The sequence below is a fragment of the Rhipicephalus sanguineus genome, chromosome 2, assembly GCF_013339695.2.
Source record: "Rhipicephalus sanguineus isolate Rsan-2018 chromosome 2, BIME_Rsan_1.4, whole genome shotgun sequence".
NCBI classification, from domain to species: domain Eukaryota; kingdom Metazoa; phylum Arthropoda; class Arachnida; order Ixodida; family Ixodidae; genus Rhipicephalus; species Rhipicephalus sanguineus.
Window position 1 is genome coordinate 61,874,517 of NC_051177.1, and position 25,110 is coordinate 61,899,626.

The 25,110-nt window shown below is 47.2% G+C and overlaps 1 protein-coding gene across 1 annotated transcript in view; it reads left to right on the plus strand.

Annotated features, from left to right (window-relative positions):
* LOC119383092 (protein lin-9 homolog) overlaps positions 1–25,110 on the plus strand; it is a gene marked incomplete in the record, with an annotated part of 64,812 nt that overhangs the window by 14,598 nt on the left and 25,104 nt on the right. The window contains 5 exon segments of the mRNA XM_037651083.2: positions 8,130–8,263; positions 11,411–11,524; positions 22,374–22,478; positions 23,578–23,658; positions 24,661–24,786. Coding sequence (XP_037507011.1) covers positions 8,130–8,263; positions 11,411–11,524; positions 22,374–22,478; positions 23,578–23,658; positions 24,661–24,786 — 560 coding nt within the window.

Genomic DNA, 25,110 nt, shown 5'->3' on the forward strand with positions numbered 1-25,110 from the left:
ATGTCATATGTTTTGACGGCGTCTGCTAGGTCATACATAGTTCCCAGTCAGTAAAAATGAAGCTCACTGTCCTATGAGGGGGCCATAGGCTTAACAACCCAAGTTTCAGGTAATTTCATTGAGCCAACGTTGCCAAAATCCGAAAAATACACCTTGAAATCCACGACGTCTTCAGGGGTGAGACAGCTGCGCATATTGCGCATTTTTGATACGATTCCGTTTTCCTGTGCCGAACTGCGCCGAAACGACCTCACAAGCAAGAATTTTCAAGCCCGTGTCAGTTTCAGCGTGGGAAAACTTAACTTTAGAAACAGCGCCAGGGATGCTCGTTCGCATCGCAGAACACGTTTAACGCGCCCAAGCGTGTCCTTCTACACGCCTTTGTAATGGAGGCTTCCATAGTGCTGTGATAATCAACTCTGAGCGGTTGTAAATATGTGTGACTCCCCCCCCAAAATGCGCTGCCGCTCCGCTAGCTTGCTGCTTCTCGGTAGGCTGAGTGTTCTGGGTCTTCTGTCAACTGTTGCGTAGCGGGGTTGTTCACTCTCAGTTTCTGTGCATAGCTTGTTCCTCTGCTAGCTACGGTTTTGGTGTCGACGCTGCTGCGTGTGTTCTCCCGCAATGAGCAAAGGTGAATATTTTTTGTTTGGATAGAGCGAATATTTCCGGCTGCATGCGTTAACCTCGTTAAAACAGACCTGCCGTGAACGCGGCATAACCCACGCATTAAATGGTAGTAGGCACTAACCACCAAGTTCAAATTTGCATCTCCTGGCTTGTGCCAACGCCGCCAAGGAGGAAATAAATGCAGTGCCTCTGTAAATAGTGCCTCAAGTGCGCACGACAAATCCTTTTCTTTTGTTTGTTTGTTTGCCGCAGCGCTGATTTGGGCTCTCTCGTACAACTGTCCTATAGCACATGGTGGTGACATCAAGGAGCGTTTCGAAACTATTATGCTTACAACGGCACTACGCTTTCAGTGTCGTACGCGCGCGCGTTTCACGACTTAGTGTCCGAGCGGTAAGGTTTCTCGGCGCTCGCAACGCATTCTTGAAGGTGGTCCCGCACGAGGTGGCAGCAAACAGTGATGCAGCGCGCTTTTGTTACGAGGGTGGTCTGAAAAGTTCTCGGCCTCAATAAGAATGACGCGAGCTAGAACTTGCAGCACTCATGTGCATGTTCATACTGTGGAGATAGGTTTAGCACAAAGCTTACCCTACGAGGCGACCGTGAAGGGACGCGACGTTCTCCACTGCCGCAGCGAACAAAGACACTACGGCCGGGTTCGTCGACTCCGGCACGGCGCAGAAAAGGCACTCGAGGCAGGATGTCAACAAACAACACGGGTATATTAACCCAAGATGCAGCACAGTACGACAGTCACGGGCTTGCAGGCCGTAAAGGGAACTCCGCAAGACCGATCGAGTACGCTTGCCAGCGGCGCTACGACTCTCACACAAAGGGCAGCAGTCGAGCACACGAACGAGAAGCCGCCTGCTAGAGCAGCGCGTCAACCTCTCATGCTAGCCTGAGAGCATCTGACGCGGGCAAGCCCGCGCCAGACAGAAGCGAGCTCAAGGCGGAAGGGGGTTGTCACTGGCGGCCAATGAGAACAGGCGTTGCGCAGTGACGTAAGCTAGCTTGGTGGCGTGAGCATGTGAGCATGTCGGGCATGCCCGGATGCGTGCCGCGCGCCGGGAAGCCGACGCATGGCTCGCACCAGACAAAGAGGCCTGGCGCTGCCGCCGTGGTCGCCATACTGCCAATTAACGGCGGTCCCCGGCGCTCGAGCCGCGCGAGCCCAACACACGCACTAGCTGGGGAATGAGGCGCCAAAGGGGTAGGCACGCTCGATTCCCACAATACAAGTCTCTGCAAGTCTCAGATGAAACGTGGTTAACAGTTTGGCTTTGACAGTCGATCACAGTGGGTGTAGTGTGAAGCACCGTAAGGCATGGAGAAGCTTGAGTACCGTGCAGTGATAGTGTTCTTTGTAAAAGAAGGTTTATCTCCGAATGAAACTCACCAAAGGTTGGTTAAAGTCTACAAACAAGATTCACCTTCATACTCCACAGTCAAGAAATGGGCTGCTGAGTTTAAGCGGGGGAGAGAGAGCATTGAAGATGACCTGCGCGAGCAGCGCCAAAAACATGCAACAACTCCTGAATTGATTGACCGTGTGCACGATATGGTTTTGGAAGACAGGAGAGTGAAGTTGCGCGAAATTTCCCAGGCTGTTGGCATCTCAATGGAACGTGTAGGTCACATTTTGCATAAGGAACTACACATGAACAAGCTCTGTGCAAGATGGATGCCGCGCATCCTTACTCCTGAGCAAAAACGCAACTGCATGACGATGTCACAGTATGCTTTGGAGCTGTATAACAAAAATCCAGCGGACTTTTTGCGCATTTTTATAACAATGAATAAAACTTGGATTCACCATTACACACCGGAATCAAAACAACAATCAAAGCAGTGGACTGAAGCCGGGTCCTCTGCACCAAAGAAAGCCAAGTCGGTTCCCTCCGCAGGAAAGGTGATGGCCTCTGTTTTTTGGGACGCTGAAGGCATTCAGCTTGTGGATTATCTTGAAAAGGGTAAAACCATAACTGTTGAGTATTATTCTGACCTTTTAACTCAATTTGATCAGAAAATTCATGAGAAAAGACCAGGTTTGCAGAAGAAGAAAATCATCTTTCATCAAAACAATGCACCGGTGCACAAACGGCATCTTGCAATGGCTAAATTGCACGATTTGAAGTATGAATTATTGGAGCACCCACCCTATTCTCCTGACTTAACCTCGTCGGACTGCCACCTGTTCCCAAAACTCAAACTCTTTCTTTGTGGGCAACGTTTTTCATCAAATGAAGAAGCGATTGCTGCTGTGGATGAGTACTTTTCAGAACTTCCACAAAGTCATTTTAAGGACGGAATCCTGGCTCTGGAACATCGATGGACCAAGTGTGTCGAGTTGAGAAGAGACTATGTTGAAAAATAAAAATAGTTTTGAAGGTCCAAAGCGCTTTTTTCTACATCAGGCCGAGAACTTTTCAGACCACTCTCATATCACCTATTAACCCCTTGAGGGTTTTCGCCGTACATGTACGGCAGAAGCTTCCTGGTACCAAAGGGTTTTCGTCGTACATGTACGGCATAGCGTTTATTTTTAAAACGCGCGCCTTTTTCGATCATTTCTCTCGCCTGGCATGTGCTTCCACACTTCGGGAATACGTGGAATTTTTTTCATGCGCCAATGTCTCTGCGCTGTATTTTTATTTTGCTTCCCAAAACGGCGCGCCGGCTATCGCTTGCCCATCCGCGCGCGTTCGCGGTGCAGCTGTTTTAAAGTGCGCGCCTTTTTCGATCATTTCTCTTGCTTTGCATGTGCTGCCACGCTTCGGGAATACGTGGAATTTTTTTCATGCGCAGAAGTCTCTCCGTTGTTGCTTTTTTTATGCTTCGCAAAACGGCGCGCCGGCTATCGCTTGTGCAACCGAGCGCGCCCGCGGAGTGGTTGGTTTCAAACGCGCGCCTTCTTCGATCATTTCTCTTGCTTGGAATGTACTGCCACGCTTCGGGAATACATGCAATTCTTTTTCAATGTGCCGATGTCTCTCCGTCTTTCTTTTTTTTTTTGCTTTCCAAATCGGCGCGGCGGCGTTCAGTTGCGCATCGGAACGCGCGCACGCGGTGCGGCTGGTTTCGATTTCGTCCTTCGGGTGGTTTTCGCTTCTTGCGCCCGCAAAGCTGATGGTTGTTTGGTTTCTAATCTCTCAAAGAGTGACCGCTTGTTACTCTCTCGTTTATCGCACCCCGGGGCGCGATTACATCTCTTTCCAAGCGGCGCTAAATTACACAAACGACGCCGCCGTGATTGCGTTTCCTGTTTTTGGGGTCTCGGAAAAGCTACCTACGTCTTGTTGGCGATAAGGTGAAGGATTACTGTAGAGTTTTCACTCGTTTTGCTTTCCGGACGGGCGCACAACCATAGAGTTTTCTTCCATGCGCTCACTGACGCAGTTCGCTTACTCTGTGGAAGCGCGCGCCGGTTGCTCTGCTGCCAGTGAGTCGAGCAGCGATTCTTCCGATGCGGACTATTCCCCAAGTGCCGAATCAGAATCTGATTAATTGGATTTCAGTTTGTCAGACGAGGATTTTTTGACGAGTTTAGACTCCGATGACGATCACGGAGCGACATCTGAAAAGCGTGCGCGGCGAGCCATGCTTCAATGACTATAACACGCTGAAAAGTTTTGTATTAGAGCCCGAGCATTTTTAACCGGAAAAGTACTCTGGTGCGCTTATTTTTGTATGTCTGTGAGCTACGTTTAATACAATGCATAAATTTTATTTATAAAAAAAGGTTAAGCTTTTTTTTTCAGGATTTTGCTTGATTTTACTACGAATAAACCATATTTATGTAACAACAAAAATGATTTTTTTGTCACTTTACGGTCACGAAAAAAAATTTTAGACAATTTTTTTCTTAAATAAAATCATCTGAAGAATTTATTTCAGCAATAAAAAAATTACACATTTTTGGACTGGATTTCGCGAAAAAATTCGACCCTCAAAGGGTTAAAAGCGTGCGGTACACATGACGCTACGCCACCCGCGCGGCCGAGATGATAGCTGAAGGCACTTTATTGTGATGGGGTGCTTACAGACGTACGCAGGGTTCGTTCATCTTCAGGGAGGGCGTAGGTTCATCGCAGCGCCCCCAATCCCGATTAAGTCAGTGTATGGGCGGTATGTGGCAGACCTTGCGCTCCTCCTCCCCCCCCCCCCCCACGAAGGGGAACACTGACCTACAGGAAGCTCTGGGGAAGCTTGAAAAGCTAAATAAGCAGACCGACAAAAAGTGAAAGCAGTAATCTGCTAAATGGTATTGCTTATCTAAAGCAAAGACCTACTGCTATGCGACTACAGTTCTTGTGCAATCAGTTCTTTTTTTTTATATTTGAGAAGTGTGATGTTTTTTCTTCTCTTATTTTCAAATGTAAAGGGAACCTAGTTGGAAAAACTTTTTTTATCTATTTCATATCTTGTTACCCGGGTTATACAGTCAACTGCCGATTTTTCGGACGCCCGATTTTCCGGACATGCTCGAAAATTCGGACGCTTTCGCGGCACTGTCACCAGCCCCTTAGACGTCAATGTATTAGAACGTCCGAAATTTCGGTCGCTGAGACTATTCCGCGTCCGATTTTTCGGACTTTCTGCCCAAATTGCAGGTCCAAAAGGCATTATTTGAAGCCTCCACCTCAGCCGCGTCTATCATCTCGTAGGTTCGAACCAGCGCTTTCGCGAGTCGATCTGTTTGCGACAGCAGCAGAGTCCGAAAGTCAGCTTCGTCGCAATGCCGAAGTGTTATGGGGTGAAGCAGACCAGAAATTCAAAGGGGTCGCTATCACGGCGCCGTGTGGCGATGTCTTTACGGATAAGCCGCGGAAATGCACGGGCGTGATGGCGGCAGGTGGCAAACGCGCCAGTACGGCTTAATCGCTGACAACCCTTACGATAAGAATCTCAGTTAACTGCTCGGTAGTGCATGTGGCCTAGCGCAGTTCCATGCGTACTGCACGCATTTAATAGGCGAGAACCCAAATGCGCCGCGCCGCCATTCCTGCTGCCTCTTTGTGCGAGACGGCAAAGTGCGCCGCACAGACGCGTTGCCTTCACGGACGAAACCAGCTTGCCATTGCCGCGCCCGTGTGCGGTCAGGAACAAAGTGCGCATCACGAACCCTTTCATAATAAATGTGTGCGTACGATACAGCAACAGTACAGTGACGATGTCAGCTTAGTTGGCGAAGTGCTGCACACAACTAGAAACGATCGGCTTGACACGGCAGCAACACGTCATCGTTTCCAAACGCTTCATGCGAGAGAGCCGTAATCTATTCTGCGCTTTGCTGTTATCAGCGGCGCTCATCAGGAGATGCAAAAGTGGCGGTTGGCACGCACGTAGTTAAGCGGGGTTCGTGGCAGGTGCCGAATGTATTTGCAAGAACCTGGTCGAGCACCAAAATGCCTGATAATTGTACTGGGAGGCATTAAATCTATTTCAGACGTGGTTGTGGCGATTTGACCGCTTAGCGGAGTAAAAAGCATTAATTCGTTTTTTCGGACTTCCCGATTTTTCGGACGATTTCGCGGTCCCTAGGGAGTCCGAAAAATCGGACGTTGACTGTATAAATTGCGTGGTTTGTAAAAAGATAGTGTAGTTCATACCTGGCGATAATCTGTTAAAAAAAGCCTTCTCGAAAGGCTGTTTGAATGTTATGTGTATTCTAAGCCAATTAAAATATGTGCTTGTTCCTCCAAGTTGCTACAGATTTGTTTTTTCAAGCTCCAAAAATGACATAATAAATGCCGCTAACTGCTCCCAAACAAGGTTCTCCTGCTCTTAAATTAAAATTTTGCTGCTCCCAAAACTGCTCCCAAATCGATTTCAGCCGTCTCACCCCTGCGTCTTGTGCGGAGATTTCGGCGCGAAATTTTAAAATGAAACTTTGACCTTGATTTCTCCTCTATCAATAAACCTATGGTGGCGAAATTAACGACATTAAATTTCTTAGAGTGCAATTTATCAATCTAAGCCAATTCACTGTTTCACTTTAGTGACCCTTTAATGTGTACTAATCAAGGCTTGTCCTCTGATTTTACAAGTGTTTACTTGAAGTTTTATAACCCTGCTGTAGGGGGGTGTAGTAAGAGGCTGTTTACCGGTAACTGAAAGAGAAAACGGAACCGAAGAAGATGAAGTGAGTGCACGGGAGAGATGAACATGAAGCTTGTGAGCTTCGGAACGCTGACTGGCTGAGGAAGAGCGTGGCCAGCTAGCAAGTGCGTAGTACGTTCGACTTGAGGAACCAAATGGACTGAGCTGGTGGCACCAGACCAAGACCATCCGGGGCGAGCATGGCGTGTCCTTGAGGCGCGAGAGTTCTGTACCAGGCCTAGCGTGCTGTCCCTGCGGTGGACGAGCATGCGGGTCAGGGCGAGCAGCTGATCCTGTGCCAGGTGGGGTGTCCATGACCAACCAATTGCTGAGATCTTGGCCATGATGCTGCGTCTGTTCGGGTCTGGCACAACCGATTGCTCAGGGCGTGGCCTTGGGGCTACGTCAGGTGGTGTGGGCCTGTGTATTCCTGAATGATCGTGCCCTCTTGTACGACTTCATCGTGCCTTTTCCCGCTGAAAACTTGCATCATCTACACCTCTGACGTTACCGTGAGTGACGTCTGATGGACTTATAGACTCCGAGTCAGACAGTGAGCACGTGCCGATTACTCGCGCATGCGTAAGTGTGGGACTATATGGACTGTGGAAGAGTAATTGTATCATTTGGCATTTGAAAATGTATGTATTTGTTACAATGTGTCATCGATAAATAATTTCCTTCTGCTTGACTTGGCTGTCTGTGTCTGAGGGCCCAAGAACCACTACAAGGGGCTTAGGGGCTAAGGTGTTGCAGTGCTGAGCCGCGGGCACTATCCCCGAGCCACGGCACGGACACATAAATACTAATTAGTAGTTAGTTGATATTTCTGTACTTGCCAACTTCCCCAATTTGCGCAGGAGACTCCGAAATTCTGACCAATCCTCCAGATTTTATGGGCACAGCCTTACGTCTACCCAGAAACAGCTCTAACCCCACTGTGATATAGAAAATAGTAACAAAAGACAGCAGTGCTAGAATTATCTGTCCTTGGCGATAACTGCAACATTAAAATTTTGCTGAATTCCCAACTTTGCAATGTTTTCAATGGTGCAGATTCATTGTAGACTTGACCATGTATGAAATTTCCTAATTTCATAAAATTCAAATTAAAAGCTAAGTTAACTAGCTGTTCTAGACTTCTATGGATTGTGTTTTATTTATCTATAAATTACCACAATTTTGATTATATTCCCTCCAGTGTTGTCCGAAATGGTAACTGGTCGCACTTTCGAAGGAGTGGTTTATAATAGAATGGCTGTTTCAGTTGATATACTTAATTGCCTTTTAATGTTGCGGCCATAGTGTCATATTATTGAATTGTTCTGTATTGGTGCTGTTTACCTGTTCTGTCAGATGTAGTGTCTCACTACTAGTATTTGTTTCTGTTTTTCCTTCAGCTCGCTTAAGAAAACCACAAGATGGTCTTTTTGAAGGCTCTATCGATGCTGTCGACACACAGACAGCAACGTATCGCACCAAGTTCGACCGGTCGGGCCTTGGGACACATTCGGTGCCCGACTATGAAGTCCTGGTGAGTAAAGGAATGAAGACCTCTCATATAAAACTGCTTGATTCTACAGATCGTGTTGTGCCCATGTTCGTGTCTTTTTTATTAAAGGGGTACTGACACAAAATTTTGCACCTGAAAAAGCCTGGGGGATCGATTCTCGTGAACATGCGTATAGCCAGGGATGCAGCAGCTGCGCCAATTGCGCCAATTTGATACGATTCCTTATTTTTGCGCCAAGCTGAGCCAAAACCGTGAAATTTGTTGAAATTGCGCCACGCTGCACCAAAATGCCTGACCAGTTTCAAAATTTTCTGAGTTGCGCAAGTTTTAGCGAGAAATAGAGGCCGCGTTGGTCATCTGCAGTGTGGGCATCATCATCCAATACATACGCGCAGACCCTAACCCTGAGCCCCCCGTGAAAGAAAAGAAAAAAGTCACAGTTTCACCGCAAGGACGAAACAATGAATGCGACAGCAACAAATTGTAATGTTATATGAAGTGAGGCTGGCAGCGAACTCTTTTGTATCCGATCTTGCATAACTATACAAAACGACGGTGTAAGAGAATACGGCCGCGCCAGGGAAAAATGCTCTTTCTGCACAGTGTCTTCGCATTGAGAGCACAGCAAGTATACAAGGATATACGAGCCGCCCGCTGAGGGCTGCCGAGATAGTGCGCGTGCCAGCGATCGCGCCCTTAGCATCAAAGCTCAAAGTTGCTGCTCGAGCGACAGTTTCCCCCTCCCCCCGCGTCTTTTCATGCTCGTTCAAGAAGGGTGGGGCGTTTCCTCTCTGCTTCGACGACAGGCCCCCTGAGCAGAGTGGTGTTATCGCATGCGCCCTCCGAGCGACGGAGATGGGCCGGCTCGTTTGATCTCTGCTTCAGCCGCGTTCGTCACCCGCACTCGCGCACTTTTACCCACGGTAGAACATACTATGCACAGGGATATGTTATCAATTTGCACTTTATACGGGAGATGACGGCAATAACTCGTCGAGAGTGTCCATATAGTTGCTATCGCAATGGAAAAGGACAGTAGTTCTCAAATTTCCTGATGCTTGTATTATTGCGTGTAGAACGCTTTTCAAGACACTTTTGCCGCATTACACTGGTGTCCTATGGAAAAGCATACTGAGATTTAGAAGGAGCTATTAGTACTAGCTGTCAGGGACACAGCACATTTTGTTCCTTAATTACTCATTCGTGCATGTACAGTGTAATCATGAGTACTAGTATGATTGCTGACGTCTAAAAAATTATTGGCAATCATTTGGAGCTGCTGTGTACGGTGTGTGGAAGCCTCAAGAAGGTCGTTGCCACGAGGCAATGATGACGATGACAGCGACATTGCACTGCAGATGCTGCATGCAAAAGAACGCGGCAGGCGAAGCAATCAGCGCGGAAGTGCGTCACATTTCTGTGTGCCGTTTCACACGCTAGATGGCGTTAGTTGCACACGGCGGCTTGTTGTTCTCGGAGCTCTCCCAAATCAAAACTGAGACTGGTCGGTAATAAACAGATTGCGATTAATTACATCTCACACACTGCAGCAAGCAATGTGCCGTGTTATGGCTAATAGGCCTCCAGTGACATACTGCAGCAAAAAAAAAAACACCACACCATAATATTTGTGTCACTGCCCCTTAACCGATTTGTTGACATGTTCTAATGGCACGTTAACTAATGTGTTGACATGTGCTAAAGTACTTGGATATTGGTGCACGTTAAAGGACCCCAGGTGGTTGAAATTTCCGGAGCCCTTCACTACAGTCTCCTTAATTTCATATCATGGTTTTGGGATGTAAACCGCAACAGTTATTATTATTAATGTGTTGACACTGTGCCACGCCAATACAGTCGACGACTGATAATTCGGACTCCACGGGGAACGTAAATAAGTCCGAATTATCGAATGTCCGAAAAAACGATTGCGTCAGAAAAAAAAATACTTTTATTGACACTTCAGGGTCCCAGTGGCCACAAAAAGTTGTCAATGCGTTGCTGCCCGCACTTCCGCTTACATGCAACCACGTCCGCCTGTATCTCTGCCAGTGTGATGTGATCGCTGTACGATGGCGAGCTGGTTTCATTCGTGAAGGCAACGCGTCTGTGCGGCGCACTTAGCGGTTGCGCAAAGAGGCAGCATGAATGGCGGCGCGACGCGTTTGGGTTCTCGCCTATTAAATGTGTGCACTACGCATGCAACTGCGCTAGGCCACATGCACTACCGAGCAGTTAACTGAAGGTGCTTATCGTAAGGCTTGTCAGCGATTGAGCTGTACTGGCGCGTTTGCCATCTGCCGCCATCACGCCTCCGTGCATTTCCTCTGCTTATCCGTAAAGGCATTGCTGCACGGCGCCGTGATAGCGGCGCCCTTGAATTTCCGGTCCGCTTCACCCCATCATCGCGACAAAGCTGACTTTCGGACTCTGCTACTGTCGCAAACAGGTCGACTCGCGAAAGTGCTGGTTTGAACCTACGAGATGATAGACGCGGCAGGTGGGGGCTTCAATTATTGCCTTTTGGACCTGCAATTTGGGCAGAAAGTCCAGAAAATCGGACGCTGAAGAGTTTTAGCGTCCAAAATTTCCGACGTTCTTGACCATTGACGTCTATGGGGCTGGTGACGGTGCCGTGAAAGCGTCCAAATTTTCGAGCATGTCCGGAAAATTGGGCGTCCAAAATATTGGCAGTTGACTGTACATTATATACCATTTGGCTACTTCCTTTATTTGGGTTAATGGAGGTGGTGAAGTATTAATGTGGTACACTGGGACATGGCTACTTAGAGTTCTTTTACCACGTTCTTTATGCTTTTATTAACCTGTAAGTTATGAAAAGCTGCCTGCAACCACCTATTTGGCACATTTAGTGAATTCTGCATTGGTTTCATTGGTGTCATGTCATCTGCGTTGGTGTCATTTAGTGAATTCTGCATTGTGTCATATGGGACTTAACTGTGGCGACTGCATTAAGATTGAGGTCGAATGCAAAACCATTGGTGTGTGATGCATTGGGGATGAGGTCAAGATTGTCCAAAACTTGCTTAGTGTTCTGCACTACAGCACGTTTCAGATTCTGATCGTGGTTCTGACTTGTAAAGCCTAAAATTAAGTTTGTCTTTACTTTGCAACAATAGATTGTTTTTTTCTTTCCCCCCTCCCCAGAGCCTGGACCCTCCTGAAACAATGCCCAAGTCCTCCTTTCTTCAAAGACAGAGGCCAAGGCAAGTGTTCTACCTGAGCCCTCCAAGGACTGTGTACGGCCATGGACCACAGTTGGTGAGTGTAGTGTAGCAGTCTAAAATCAGGGGTTCCCGAAATTGGGTTCTGCGAAAGCCCAGGGTTTCCATGAAGAGCATGCAATAGGCTTGTGCAAATATTGGAGCACTTCGAATATTCGAACGAATATTACAGTATTCAAATTTGCTTTGACACAAATTTAAATTATCCGAAATTTCGAAATATTCGAAATGAACAAATTGACATACAGTAAAATCCCGCTACAACGAAATTGACGGGACGCGCGAAAAAGTTCGTTGTCGCAGAATTTCGTTGCAGCGAAATTTCATCCATAGACAACAGCAGTTAGCAAGATCTGATGATCATGACTCGTCCTTTAGTCCTGACAAGCGTATGTATGTCCTTTGCATTTAACTCTTGCTAACTCGCACGTACTTGGCCGCACACCGAGTGAATGTATTTTCTCGCGTATAACACGCACAAAATACTATAAAGAAAATCTAGCGCTAAACTCGGGTTGCGGGTTATACGCGAATTTCGGTGCGTAAGTTGACTTCACTGTAATGCAAGGAAGGTGGCTTTGTGTCAATACGTGAGTTATACATGTGCGTTATACACTAGCAAATACTATATGCAGGCTACCCTCAAAGCGTGCGGAGCGCGTAGCGCCACGAAGGAGCGTGCTAAAGTTCGCTAGAGGCTAACTAAAAACAAAGTGCTGAAGCTCCGCACTACCGCAGTCATAAGCGAGCGAAAAAAAAAGCCGAAACGCTTCGTGCCGTTTTACGACTTTATTGCCTTTGATCTTTCTTTCAGTGTGTTAGCCACGTACTTGAGCGTATTCGCTATCGATGATCGCAACTATAGCGACCGCAGTTTCCTGCGCAGCGGTTGCGGCAAACGGTAGTTTCGTTTTCATTCTGTGCACACTGGCCTTCAGAACTGCGTCGCTGCTATCTCTGACCCCGTCTACCACTGTTTTGACTGCAGCATTGCTTTGAGTCGGTGCACGTATGTTGGATGCACACGTACTTTCGTGGTCGCCCATGATCGCGTCGACACGACCGCATTTGTGTTCGCAGCGGTTGTGGTAGAATGTAGTTACACTTATACTAGGTGCGCGCTGGCCACGCGTGTGCCTTCAAAACGCCGTGGATGTCATTCACGATCGCAGGGCTTGTGACGACGAGCAGTATTGTTTTGAGTGCTACGTCAAAACAATAGCAGGAATTCTTGAAGAACGATTCTTCCACGGCCCGCACGCGCATCAAACCCGCCGGCAGCATCATGATGGATGGACGATCTGTTGCGGAGCATCTCAATGGCGAATAATGTACCGGGATGTGCATCTGGTGGCAGAAAGCATGTCTCCGATGAAGACACGGTTCTTGTGATGCGGCCGCATGGCTCTGGCAATGAGAAATGGTCGAGTTTCTAGCGGAATTTTGCGGCAATTCTAGGCAAGCTCCTTTTCCTTATGTGGCACTCGCAAAAACTTCGTTCAAGCGGAAATACCCAGAAAAAGTATTCGTTGTGACGAGACATTTTTCGCATTGTTTTGTATGGGTGGCTGACGAGGAATTCAAGTTGCCCATGGGCAAGTTCGCCTCACTGCGCGTACGAGGGGGATTGGTCCGGCGAAGGAAAGAAGCGTGGGAATTGTTTTTCGAAATGGAGGGTCTGCGCGGCTCGCGGCGCTGTAATATTCGGAAAATGTGATCGCCGCGGTCTACTGTACGAATTGGCGAGCTTGTTTGGGGGGTGTAAAAAAAAAAGTCGGAGCCTGTTTACTGGCCCTTTAAGTCCATACAATCACCAGACTTTGTCAACAATTCCACGCGCTGCAATGGACTGTGGGATTTTGCTGAGAAAGGATGGTGTCCAAGCATCCCGGTATCTCGTTTCTGTTTCTCGACCACAGCAACAGTTCATGGTTGAGAACTTGCCGAAATTAAAAACGTAGCCTCCCATTACTGAAAATTTTATGGAGCAAAAATTATATTTCAGGCACAAAGGACCAACTATTAAACCCTATATTTTATTAACCACCCATGAGCCAGGATCCTAACGATTCTCTCCATAAGGCACAACAGCAGGCACTTCATCACGCAGTGAAGACCTATAGTCGTTCTGAAAGCACGAACATCATCAGAATATTACCTATGGATATAATAAACAGAATCTATGAAAAATATACACAGCTTCTGCTTCCAGCAGTGTAACTAAAGCATTGAGGAAAGTCACATTCATTTCGGGAAAATGTTAGATGACCTGTGCTCTCAGCACTAAAGAAACTTAGGGCTTTCTGTAGAGCAGTAAATTAATGTCATCTTTTGGGGTATTCTAAGCAAACATACACATATTTGTGCATAAATCTGTTCTGTTCAACATGTGTTCTAACTGCTGCAGCTTAGGTACAAGTATCTGCAGTTGAAAATGTGTGTTTGGTAACTGCTTCACAAGGTTGGTATGCAGCTCCAAAGCGAGGTTTTAGCTGCTCCAGAAGCTGTGCTGAAGTGGCTTCGGTCGATCACATCATTGAGACGGTGTAAATGGTGTTAACGGACACTTGGGGCATCTTATTTTTGTGGCTCATGCACATTGCTCTTCACGTGGTACAGTTTTTATACAAGCTGATTTGCCACAGCATGATGTCAGTTTCGTTATCAAGACACGCAACAAGCACTTCGACAAGCACTTTGGTGCGGCTGCGGGCATCGGCACGTTGTAAGAAATAACCATTCTTTCATCCCAGGAGGCTGCACAGTATGCGGTATGTGAATACATGGAGTGCTGCGGTGGAGCAAGATGCAAGATTCACGATTCTTGGAAACAAGCATGCCAGTTCAATTACAACAGCTGTGCATCATGGACTAATTTTATTATTCTGGGTTGCTTAGGAGGCTGATCAGCTGACGAATTCTAGCTGTGCACCCCTTACCACATCTTTTTGGTGGTGCTGTAAGTGCTTATTGAGTTGAAACTTTGTGGATAGACCCACATGAAAAACATAGTGTAGAGATGGGCAGTAGTAAATTTGACGTTCAAAGGGAATTTGGTCGAATAATTTCGAACCGAATAGTTCGAATAGTATGTACTCTGTATTATAAGGAAAAATGGGCATTTTTGTCATGAGCCAACAAACTTGCACAATACTAGTATTAAGGACTGGAGCTCATGTGTTAATGCAGTGATTCCACTCCTGTGCCAATTGTGCCAAAGTGCGCCAAATTGTATTTACTGCGCCATCCTGATAATATCGACGAAATTTGCGCCAAACTGCGCCAAAGTCTCGGGTTTGGAGGAGTCTATTACCGACAATCGCACCGCCGGCGCGTCAGAACATGTGCAGCTCGATCTTGGGGCTGCCAATATAGTCTCAATCATGGACCAAGAATTATTCCGCTGAATAAATAGCGCTCGCGCGTGCGTTCCGAGTAAGCCACGATGCCATGCACGGTGCCGACGCAGCTTCTGTTCTGCAAGTCGGCTCGACAGCAAAACGCGCTCTCCGCAGAGGCTCGTGACGTCTAGGCCTATCGGTAGCGAGAAAGTGCGACGGCAATTCATCGGCGGACGTCGTCTGTTCCAGAAACGCTGCTGATAGCTCGTTTCAAGCGTCGCACGGCACGTAAGGAAAGCAATGTTCAGTAATAACTATGCCGCTAAAATGTCTGTCACTTCTGTTTCCGGACATCGCGGAATGAAATCTGGGATCGCTCGCAGTAGATATATGGGACAATATCGCATTTTCCTTGCTTCGCGTTTATGGAAGAGCACGCGAACGGTGGAAACGCGTTGACACTTTTCCTCAGATATACTTTATCCATGGATCTTCATCCAGAACAGCTTTTTCGTAATTTCTTCCGCCAGCACGTCCGAGTTTGTAATCACTCTGCGGTAAATACCCCTTAAAAGGCCCTGCCCTTTCGAGCTCACGTGCTAGGGTTCCAATTCGAATTTTTTGCTTGCTTTTTTAAAAATGTCATCTCATTAGTAAAATCATATCTCCTAGTCGGAGCAGCCGCAAATGCGCAGCTGTCAGTAGCGGGCCCGTCGCTGACAGCCCACAGTGAAGCGGCTACGCCATGTTACACGTCCGCCCCTCGCTTTCGGAATAGCTAACGGTTAAAAAAAAACTCAGTTTCGCTTAAGAGCGAAGCAATGAATGCGATACCAAAAAATTGTATTGTGAAACGAAGTAAGACTAGCAGCTAACTCTTTTGGGTCCGATCTCGCGTAACTCAACAAAACGCTGGTTTAAGGGAATATGGCGCCTCCAGGAACCGAAGCGTTTTCTTGCTCTGAGTTCTCTAAACGCGAAGGAAGCGTTCAGAGCGCAGCAAGTTTACGAGCCGTCTCCTGATGCCGCGAGGTAGCGCGCGCGCAAGCGACTGCGCCCTTCGAACGATGCCCCCCCCCCCCCCTTTCCGCTACCTGGCGTCCCTTCATGCTCCTTACGAAAGACGGGCGGGGCGTTACCTCTCTGTTTGATGAGCAATAGACGGCAGGCCCGCATGCGGGAAGATGTTATCTCATGCGCTGTCCGTGCGGCGGAGACAGACGGCCGGCTAGTTTAAAGGGATACTGAACAAAATTTTGAAAAATCTACGAAAACACTTACATTCGACTCGGACGACACGACTGTTCCTGTACGCAGCGTTTATTTCACGTAATTTCGAGCAGTTGGCCGTATTTTTACTGGATTGTGAGAGCGCGGCGGCTACATGCCACTGCGCTTGTCGGCGGACGTGACGTCGAGTGCTCCAGCAAGAGGGGGGCAACCGGCACGCTCTCTCCTGCCCTGCCACTTCCCTTTCTCCACCTCTCCTCTCAGGAACCGAGGGTGGCTGGTGTGGCGCTGAGCCTTGTCCTCTTTTCCCCACATAGGAAACAAAATAGCGCTTATTCCTCAAAAACCGCTACAACTACCGAGCGTGTCGCGAGAGCGCAAAGATGCAAGGTGCGAGTGACAGTGGTTCCACGAGCGGTCATTGCGACTCCGAGTTCGACAGGCCTCCAAAACGGATGCGCCAATACAACCATATGCGTGTGACCGTTCTGCTGTGTCAAGCGACAGCAAGGACGACGAGCCAGACGAGCCGCCGTAGCCCAACGTGGGTCGGCAGCCGGGACCAGCAATTTACACAGTAACTCATAGTCACTATCCTCGAAGTGTTCGGAGCACAAAAAGTCACGCTTTGAAGGCACCCACGTTGGCTGCGATGGGCGCGCAGCGCGAATCCATATCCTTCGAAGCTTCGGCTCTGTTGGAAAGGTATGACAGGGCACACCCTAGCGCAGAACAGCGTTGAGGCATTCTGCGTTGTGTCAGGTGCTTCACCGTTCACATTACGTAGCAGCACACAACACAGACGGCAAATTCGTAGACGTGGGCGCAAGCTCCGCTTGAGAAAACAAATATACGGCCGAGAGTGCGGCAATGGCGTCGTTGGCTGCCGGTTGAGAACACGCACGGAGAACACCTTCCCGACCGTGAAAACACGTTTTGAGAGAGACGCGCGGCAGCGGGTGGCGGCTTGCGATGTCGATTGGTAAGCGATTTTGCTGCGAGCACGGTTGGCGAGTCACTATCCGCGGAGTTTCGCGTCACTTCCTCTCTAGTTCGCGGCGCGGCCGCTAGACGCGCCAATTCGCGAAAAATGCATTAAATTCATTATTTTCTGTTAGTCTCTGGCTGAAATGAAGGTTGTTTTAACAAATTTCAGCACCCAATCTTTCAATTGAGTCATTTATCTCGGCGGCGAAAATTTTGTTCAGTATCCCTTTAATCTCCGCTTCAGCCGCGTTCGTCGCCAGCGCTCGCGAGCTTTTACCCGCGGCTAGAATGCGCGTGGTGATGTTATTAATTTTGTCAAGACGTTTATTAGCGGGCACTCGGCGACGGCGACAGTCCAAAGCGGGGCCGACTCTCTGCACGAGGAGCGTGCTCTCAGAGAAGAGGCGACCCACTAGAAGGCGCTCGAGAGGACGACCCATTACCGACTACGAACGCTTCGCTACAATTTGGACTTCATACGGAAAATTACGGCAACGGCGACGGCAAAAATCCGCCGAGAGTGTCCATATAATTGCTATCGCAAGGGTCAATGTACGGGGCAGATTTTGCACCCCCCCTCTTATGTAATTAGGGGGGGGGGCCTGTGCGCACGCCTATGCTCCTGAGATGATTTTTTCCATGAGATTTGCCATGAATTGAAATATTTCTAGCCTTCATAACAGCCCCATAATAATACTCAGGTGCTTGAATGTTAATGCAATATGCTTCTGTATTGCACTCCAGGATGTAAAATTCGCTGCTCCAAAGTGCTCCCAGATGCAAAATTATCTGCTCCAAAGTGCTCCAAGATGAAAATTTTGCTGCTCCAAAGTGCTCCAAAACGGAAATTTTGCTGCTCCAAAAATTGCTCCAAATCAGAAGTCCTCGGTAGCATCACTGGTTAATGTCACTTTTTTGGTTTGACATGGAAGCAAGTTTGAATAGTAGTAGCAAGATTTGAATAGCAGTAGGGTGCAAGTTATAAGCGGTACAATACCTTAACTACAGGCTTTTAAACTTAAAAAACAATTAATTGAGGTGAAGGTAATATGTACATTCAACCTTGAAGTGTGGCGTCGTGGCAGTGCGGATTCCCCCTGGATGGGTGATTTCACGGCATAGAAACTTCACACTGCAGTGAAACCACCTTTACAGGGGGTTACATGCGGTCAACTATACATATACAGTCAACTGCCAATTTTTCGGACGCCCTACTTTCCGGACATGCTAGAAAATTCGGACGCTTTCGCGGCACCGTCACCAGCCCGATTCGGCGTCCGATTTTTCGGAATTTCTGCCCAAATCGCAGGTCCGAAAGGCATTAATTGAAGCCCCACCTCTGCCGCGTCTATCTCGTAAGTTCGAACCAGTGCTTTCGCGAGTCGATGTGTTCGCGACAGTAGCAGAGTCCGAAAGTCAGCTTTGCCACAATGCCGAACTGTAAGCAGACCAGAAATTCAAAGGGGCCGCTGTCACGGCGCTGTGCGGCGATGTCTTTACGGATAAGCAGCGAAAATGCACGGAGGCGTGATGGCGGCAGGAGACAAACGTGCCAGTACGGCTTAGTTGCTGACAGCCCTTACGACAAGCCTCTTCAGTTAACTGCTCGGTAGTGCATGTGGCCTAGCGCAGTTGCATGTGTACTGCACGCATTTAATAGGCGAAAACCCAAACGCGCCGTGTCGCCATTCATGCTGCCTCTTTGTGCGAGACCGCTAAGTGCACCACACTGACGCGTTGCCTTCACGAACGAAACCAGCTCACCATTGCCGCACCCGTGTACGCTCAGGAACGCAGTGGCCATCACGAGCCCTTTCATGACAAATGCGTGTGTACGGTGCAGCTACAGTACAGTGACGGTGTCGGCTTAGTTGGCGATATGCTGCACACAACTAGAAATGATCAGCTTCACATGGCAGCAAATGCTGCGTATTGGCGGAGATTCGGCGATGCGTGTGTGCATCGTTTACGTGCGCGCACGCATCGGGGAAAGCCGGACGAGTCGTCCGCATTTCCGCCACAGTGTTCCGCGTCATCATTTTTAAACGCTCCACGCGAGAGAGCCGTAATCTGTTCCGTGCTTTGCTTGCATCAGCGGCGCTCAGCAAATTTGCAAGTGGCAGTTGGCACGTAGTTAAGCGGAGTTTGCGGCAGGTACCGAATGTATTTTCGAGAGCCTGGACGCGCACCAAAATGCCTGATAAATGTACTGGGAGGCATTAAGAGGGCTCACCAGCTCCAAAGCAACTCAGAGTTGAACTTTTTGTGTCCATAGATGGCAGCACTTACACACCGCAAAAGGGAGGTAGGTTAGAGTACACTCTAGGCGTGTAAATCTCACCAGGTCATGAAAGGGTGCGAAAAGGTCATTCCGCGCGCGAAAAGTAGTGCTGTTTGAAACTTGCCCGGGAATGCCTCAAAAAAGGGTGAACGCTCCTATGTTTTCCGTCAGCATAGCCGTAGCAAATGCGATGGAGGGGTTTTGCCGCTTTGTCCTCCCCGTACCGCTGCGGTGTAAGCCATTTCCTCCAACTTCTCCGTACCGCCACACCGCTCCCGCAGTAACCCAAACAATGGGTAGTGACCTCTCTTCACAGTTCTCTGCCGCTTATTGTCAGAGGCTATGGAATACATAGCTTGCATTGACGTCACCGTGGCAGCCATCTTTGTGAACAAACTGGTTGAGACGCAGAGTGAGCTCTTGCTCGAACGCACGGAGCGAGAAACGGTGACATCAGATTAGTTCCAATGCCCCCTCCAACTTCCTGAATGAAATGTAATTAATTGGCATTTACAAAGTACTAGATGTATTATTTTAACGCAGAACCCTCTTATCGCGATTCACAACTGACTATGCCGTAAAAAGCAACTTTCGTAAAAAAAATTTTTTTTCGGGCACTGCTTACGTTGTTTTCTCTCGGGGACACTTTGATCTGCTTCTGTGCCATCTAGACAACTTAGGTGATTAGATGGCACGGCTACTTTGAGAACATTACCATTGTAAGAAAATTCAAAATAAAAGATTTGTACGCTTATGCTGTTTTATTATATGTTATATTGTGCACTTCTCCGAAATTTATATATTACATACAGCACGCTTTAGGCTAGCATTTGGAAATTTAAGATGGCAAACGGAAAAAAGTTATACAAGCGAGGATAATGTTTAAAAATTACATCGAAGGTGGTCGAACGCAAAGACGGGGTCAATTCCCGAGGAATGTCCCAGCAATATCACCCCAAGTTGCTACGTTGTGCAAAGAGCACGTGCCGAGTCATACACTTGTCAGTTAATGTTTTCTTTCCAAAAAACAAAGCTTGTTCTGATCTACGCATGTGCCGTTGGCGCCTGGGAGGACCAGTTCGCGGTAGCCGATCGCACTTTTTTATCCATTTGCCCGCTCAAGGCAGCAAAAGCACTCAAGTCTCTGCTGCAGGTGCCGCCGCTGTTAGTTTTGCCACCACATCAGATCCCTGCGGGTGCCGAATAGGACGATTAGCTACGGGTAGGGAACAATCTCTGAGCACCAAGGATCTCTCGACAACTGCTTAGAGAAAGAGCTGGTAGCCGAAACGCTGTCGAGACGCCGTAGAAACACTGCATTGTGTTTGCGCGACACGCCTGCATTAGCCACGCATACCACAACACTGTCGCGTGGAACACGCACGAGAGATGGCATCAATAAGCATGTTGCTGGGCTAGTCGCTTAAAAAAGGTGCTGCGCAAAGGAAACACGGACAAGGAAGTGAACGAGGACGGGCGCAGACTCGCGACTGGATTTTATTGAAAACAAAAAGCATATTTATACGACACAAACCACAAATTCATCTATGCGCATGCGAGGAACCAGCTTTCATTATCATACAATCTACACTTGACAGTACACTTGACAGTGGCCGCTCAACATCAAATAATGTTTTCTTTCCAATGAACAAAGCTTGTTCTGATCTATGCATGTGTATTTGGCGCCTTGAAGAAGCAGTTCGCGGCAGCCAATCTCGCTATTACTTCCTAAAATCCAGATTTGCCTGCTTGCCTATGACGTTTCTAAACAGCCACGATGTTGCACATCTGCGTATTCCTGACCGACAGAACTGAGCGAAAGCACACGAGCCTCTTGGCTAGTCTCTGCTGCAGAAGCCGCCACTGTCCTCCTTGCAACCGCAGTAAATTCCTGTGAGTGCTCAATAGGACGATTAGCTATGGACAAGGGGCAGTTTTCTCAACACCAAGGACCTCTCGGCACCCTGCTTATACGAAGTGCTGGTAGCCAAAACGCTGTCGTGATGCCGATGCCGAAGAAACGCTGCTTTGTGTTTGGGTCACACACCTGCATTAGCCTCGCATTCCACTTCATTGTCGAGGGGAATACGCTCGGGAGGAAAAGAGGCAGCACAGCCCCCCTCCCTCCACAAAAAACGATACAAAAAAAAAATATTGAAGCCCTTAAAAGCAAGTCCCTTACTTTTCTATGCAGCGCACGAATACAGCCATATGAGAGGCTGGTGGTAGAGTGTAGGATTGCGGAATATAGCCGACACCAGGTGGAGCCACGTCGCACCTCTTAAATTTGGCACGAATTTTAAATCCAGACTGAAAATACACGCAGCACTTTCAAAGCCTGTAAAATGGAAACCAGAAGCTTGACATGCATTACAATTATGCCATAACAATAAGGAAATAAAAAGGGAGGAAATGTTACGGAAGAAATTTAGATAACTAAGCTATTTTCTTCGGGAGACAACAAGAAAGAGCGAGACGTTAAAATGTACAATTTTTATGGATATTTGCCTCTGGTTTGTAAAAAAATGAAAGCCCGAGCAAAATATCTGTCCGCAACATTTCCTCGATATACTAAAAATGAATGCAGTGCCGAAAACCCCGTTTAAATCTGACCAAATTTGGGCACACTAGGGCTTCTCAAACTGCACACGTATTCTCTATGGGAGCTCGCGCTGGTGAAGCCTCTTCAAGCCATTTCGGACGTGGCTGTGGCGTTTTGACTGCTTCAGCAGAATAAAAAAAAAAATTAGTTTTTTCGGACTGCCCGATTTTTCGGACGATTTCGCGATCCCTAGGGAGTCCGAAAAATCGGGCGTTGACTGTATTTGTCCATTTCGATACTTCGAAATTTCGAATAATTTTAATTCGTGTCGAAGTGAATTCGAATATTCGCCCATCCCTGACATAGTGCACATGGTGCAATTGGTGTGAATTGCCAGACTACAGAGTGAAGGCCATAGATCGGTGTTAAGAAATGTACCTTTATGAAACTTAATGAAGCTGAAACAAGTCTTCTAATTTCTTGCATGCTCTGCTGTTCTGTGCAGGACAACGATCCGCTACTAGGTGCCTCTCCTCTACGATCTGGGCTCCAGTCTGTCGACGAAACATCCACTGTAGGCGGGTTCCCTGTAGAGTTTCTAACGCTTATGGTAGGTGGGCGTTCTGAATTCCTAAATTACAAGGTTATGTGAGTAATAAGGTTTTATTAAGACATTTTGTTCGTGGTTGGTTAAACCAATTCATACAAGGAATGCCAGTACAAAATAAAATAGAATGTGGTACATACCGCAGTACAAGGAGTAGGTACTTCGAAGGTAGAATACGATCAGGTTGAAATTTTGGCGGAGCACGTGGCAATCCTGTAACGTTCATTGTTAAATATGAAAGCACTTGTGCAAAAAGTTCGTCATCACTATCACAATATCACTATTTTATGATAGTACTTGATTGTGGTCAATTTTCGTTTGTTTGAATGAACTTGGAAAACATGGCTGTTAAGTTGTATGCTGTACGTTATACTGTCTAACTATTATTGCTTAGCATTGAGGACAGGCCTTTGGAGTAGAAAAATTGTAAAAGATGCTGTCTGAAATGACCTTGTAAGCTTGTCCAGGCAATTAAGACTGAATCTGGGAAACGTTTTTGTTTTTCCTGCTGCTGTTTTTAGTTCATGGTGGTGTAATATGATCAGTGCTGAACCGCCTTCCACTGAGAAGCAGCACACCGCACATAGAGTCCAGGAGCCAGAATCATTGGCAGAGTGTGGGTGTGGCCACTGTTCTGACTGTGCAGCCAGTTTTGCGTGTTGCTTGGTGACCAACTCTCTGAGGTGATTTTGAAAAGCCTGCACGAGTTTAATTACTATCTGTGATGTGTACTGCCAGATTTGAGGCTGATGGGCTCGAAATTGTCTGTATGTCTTCATTATCAACTTGGAAAGGTCCTTTATGTCAATTTACAGATTGTTCTTGCTTTGTTTTAAACAAGATTGCTAATGCATAGCTTTCTATGGGAATTATGTGGTGTAATTATGATTGTTTCGTTGCGCCCATTAGTTTGCTACAACCCATCTCGGTTTACAATGCCCTTAACTGAACTTCAGAATTTTCGCCACTACGCTGGTGATAGTTTTGGAAGAAGGAGTGAGAATCATTTCAGTGTTTTTTGTCATGTGTGTTTTGTTCTTGTTGTTTGTTCTGTGTAGGTGTTGTTTAGCATGCGTGTTTATGCACAGTTCTTTCTTTTCAGGTCCAGCTATCCAAGATCCTTACTGTAAAGAGGCAGAAAATCGACAAGTTAAGAGACATGAACACGCAAGCGGAAAAGATGGTAAAGTTTTTTTTTTCTATCGTACCCTTGTTGATTTTCCACGCATTTCATTGTGCCACATCAGATGGTGCTTGATAGCTGTGGCCAGGATGCTTTTTAAATTTCTTTTTCTAAATAAATAGTCCCGTTCATGAGCCGAACGGTGGAGTCACCAGCTGTCCAACTGGTAATTCATACATTTAGAGTGTGCACCCATTGGTGTAGGCTCATATTCATCTGCCTTTGAGAAGGAAATGCTGCTGCCTTCTATAGTTATACCCAGCCATAGCCGTATTGTGACAAGATGTCGGCAAATTTTGTCCTGTCTTGGGACATCACAATGTCAACGATGCCAGTTCGTTCATCCCGAAATGAACTTCCCTGTCAGACTGAAATGTCTTGGCATTCCATGAAACAGGCCACATATGGCATCTGTTGGAGTTCATAGCACAGCTAAGGCTGCAGCAGGTTGCCGGTGATTCCTCGTCTTTTAAGCGAAGCTTTTATAACTCACAGATTTCGGTGGCAGCATCATACACAAAAAAAAAAAAAACCTGGTGTTGTTGAGTATACAGAAATCCGGCCCTCGAAGGTGTGCCGGTCACATGCATTTTTGTATGCGCCGTTTTCCAATGATCGATGCTCTCTCGATCGGGGGCTTGTCATTGATAAGCCATTTCTGATATGGCAATCTGATCTTTTATCGAGTTGCCACATTTAATTGTTGTCTGGATATGAATGCATGGCCATCGTTGTTGCCTGCAGCAACTGAAGTGTTTCGCTGCAAAGCACATGGATGAAGGCCCAATTCCTGGCATGGATGAAGGAAACAGTTTGGAAGGAGTGTTGCACAGTCCGAAAGAAAGAAATAAAAGTAGCATGTCTATTATGCCAGGGACGCACTCGCCAAGTTTTGCTTGCCCCCTATTTTCCCTATAGGGCAAGGCTCCTGAAATTTTTTTCTTTTTTTGGCTGACTGCCTGTAGAACTGATTTCTAATTGGGATTGTTGCCTTGTTTGCAGACCTCGTACGGGCAGGTGATTGAGCCCGAGTTCAAGAAGCGGTATGCAGCCCTCATCATGGAGTTCGAGGCACTCAACAAAGATCTGCAGGAATCCCTGGAAGGCATCATGACCTACTGCGAAAGGGTATGTTTTTGTTGCGGCATTATCTTACTGTGCTTCTGCCCAGCTTGGGCAGTCATTACCCCATCACGTTCTGTGCGTTGCGGCAATTTTACCGTCTGCAACTCTATATGGAATTGCAGACATAAAATATTTCCAGTAGTATTGCTAGAGGGGGATGGCAGAAAGGGGGAGGGAGTTTAAGATATTAGTCTGTAATCAGCTAAGTATCGAAAGTTAGAACCTATTTCTTTTAAGCACTTCATGATGTGTGAATGGTGCACTTAGATGGAAACCAACAGCATTGAATTTATTTTCGTGTGCGTAAGCTGCTCACCAAAAATTCAA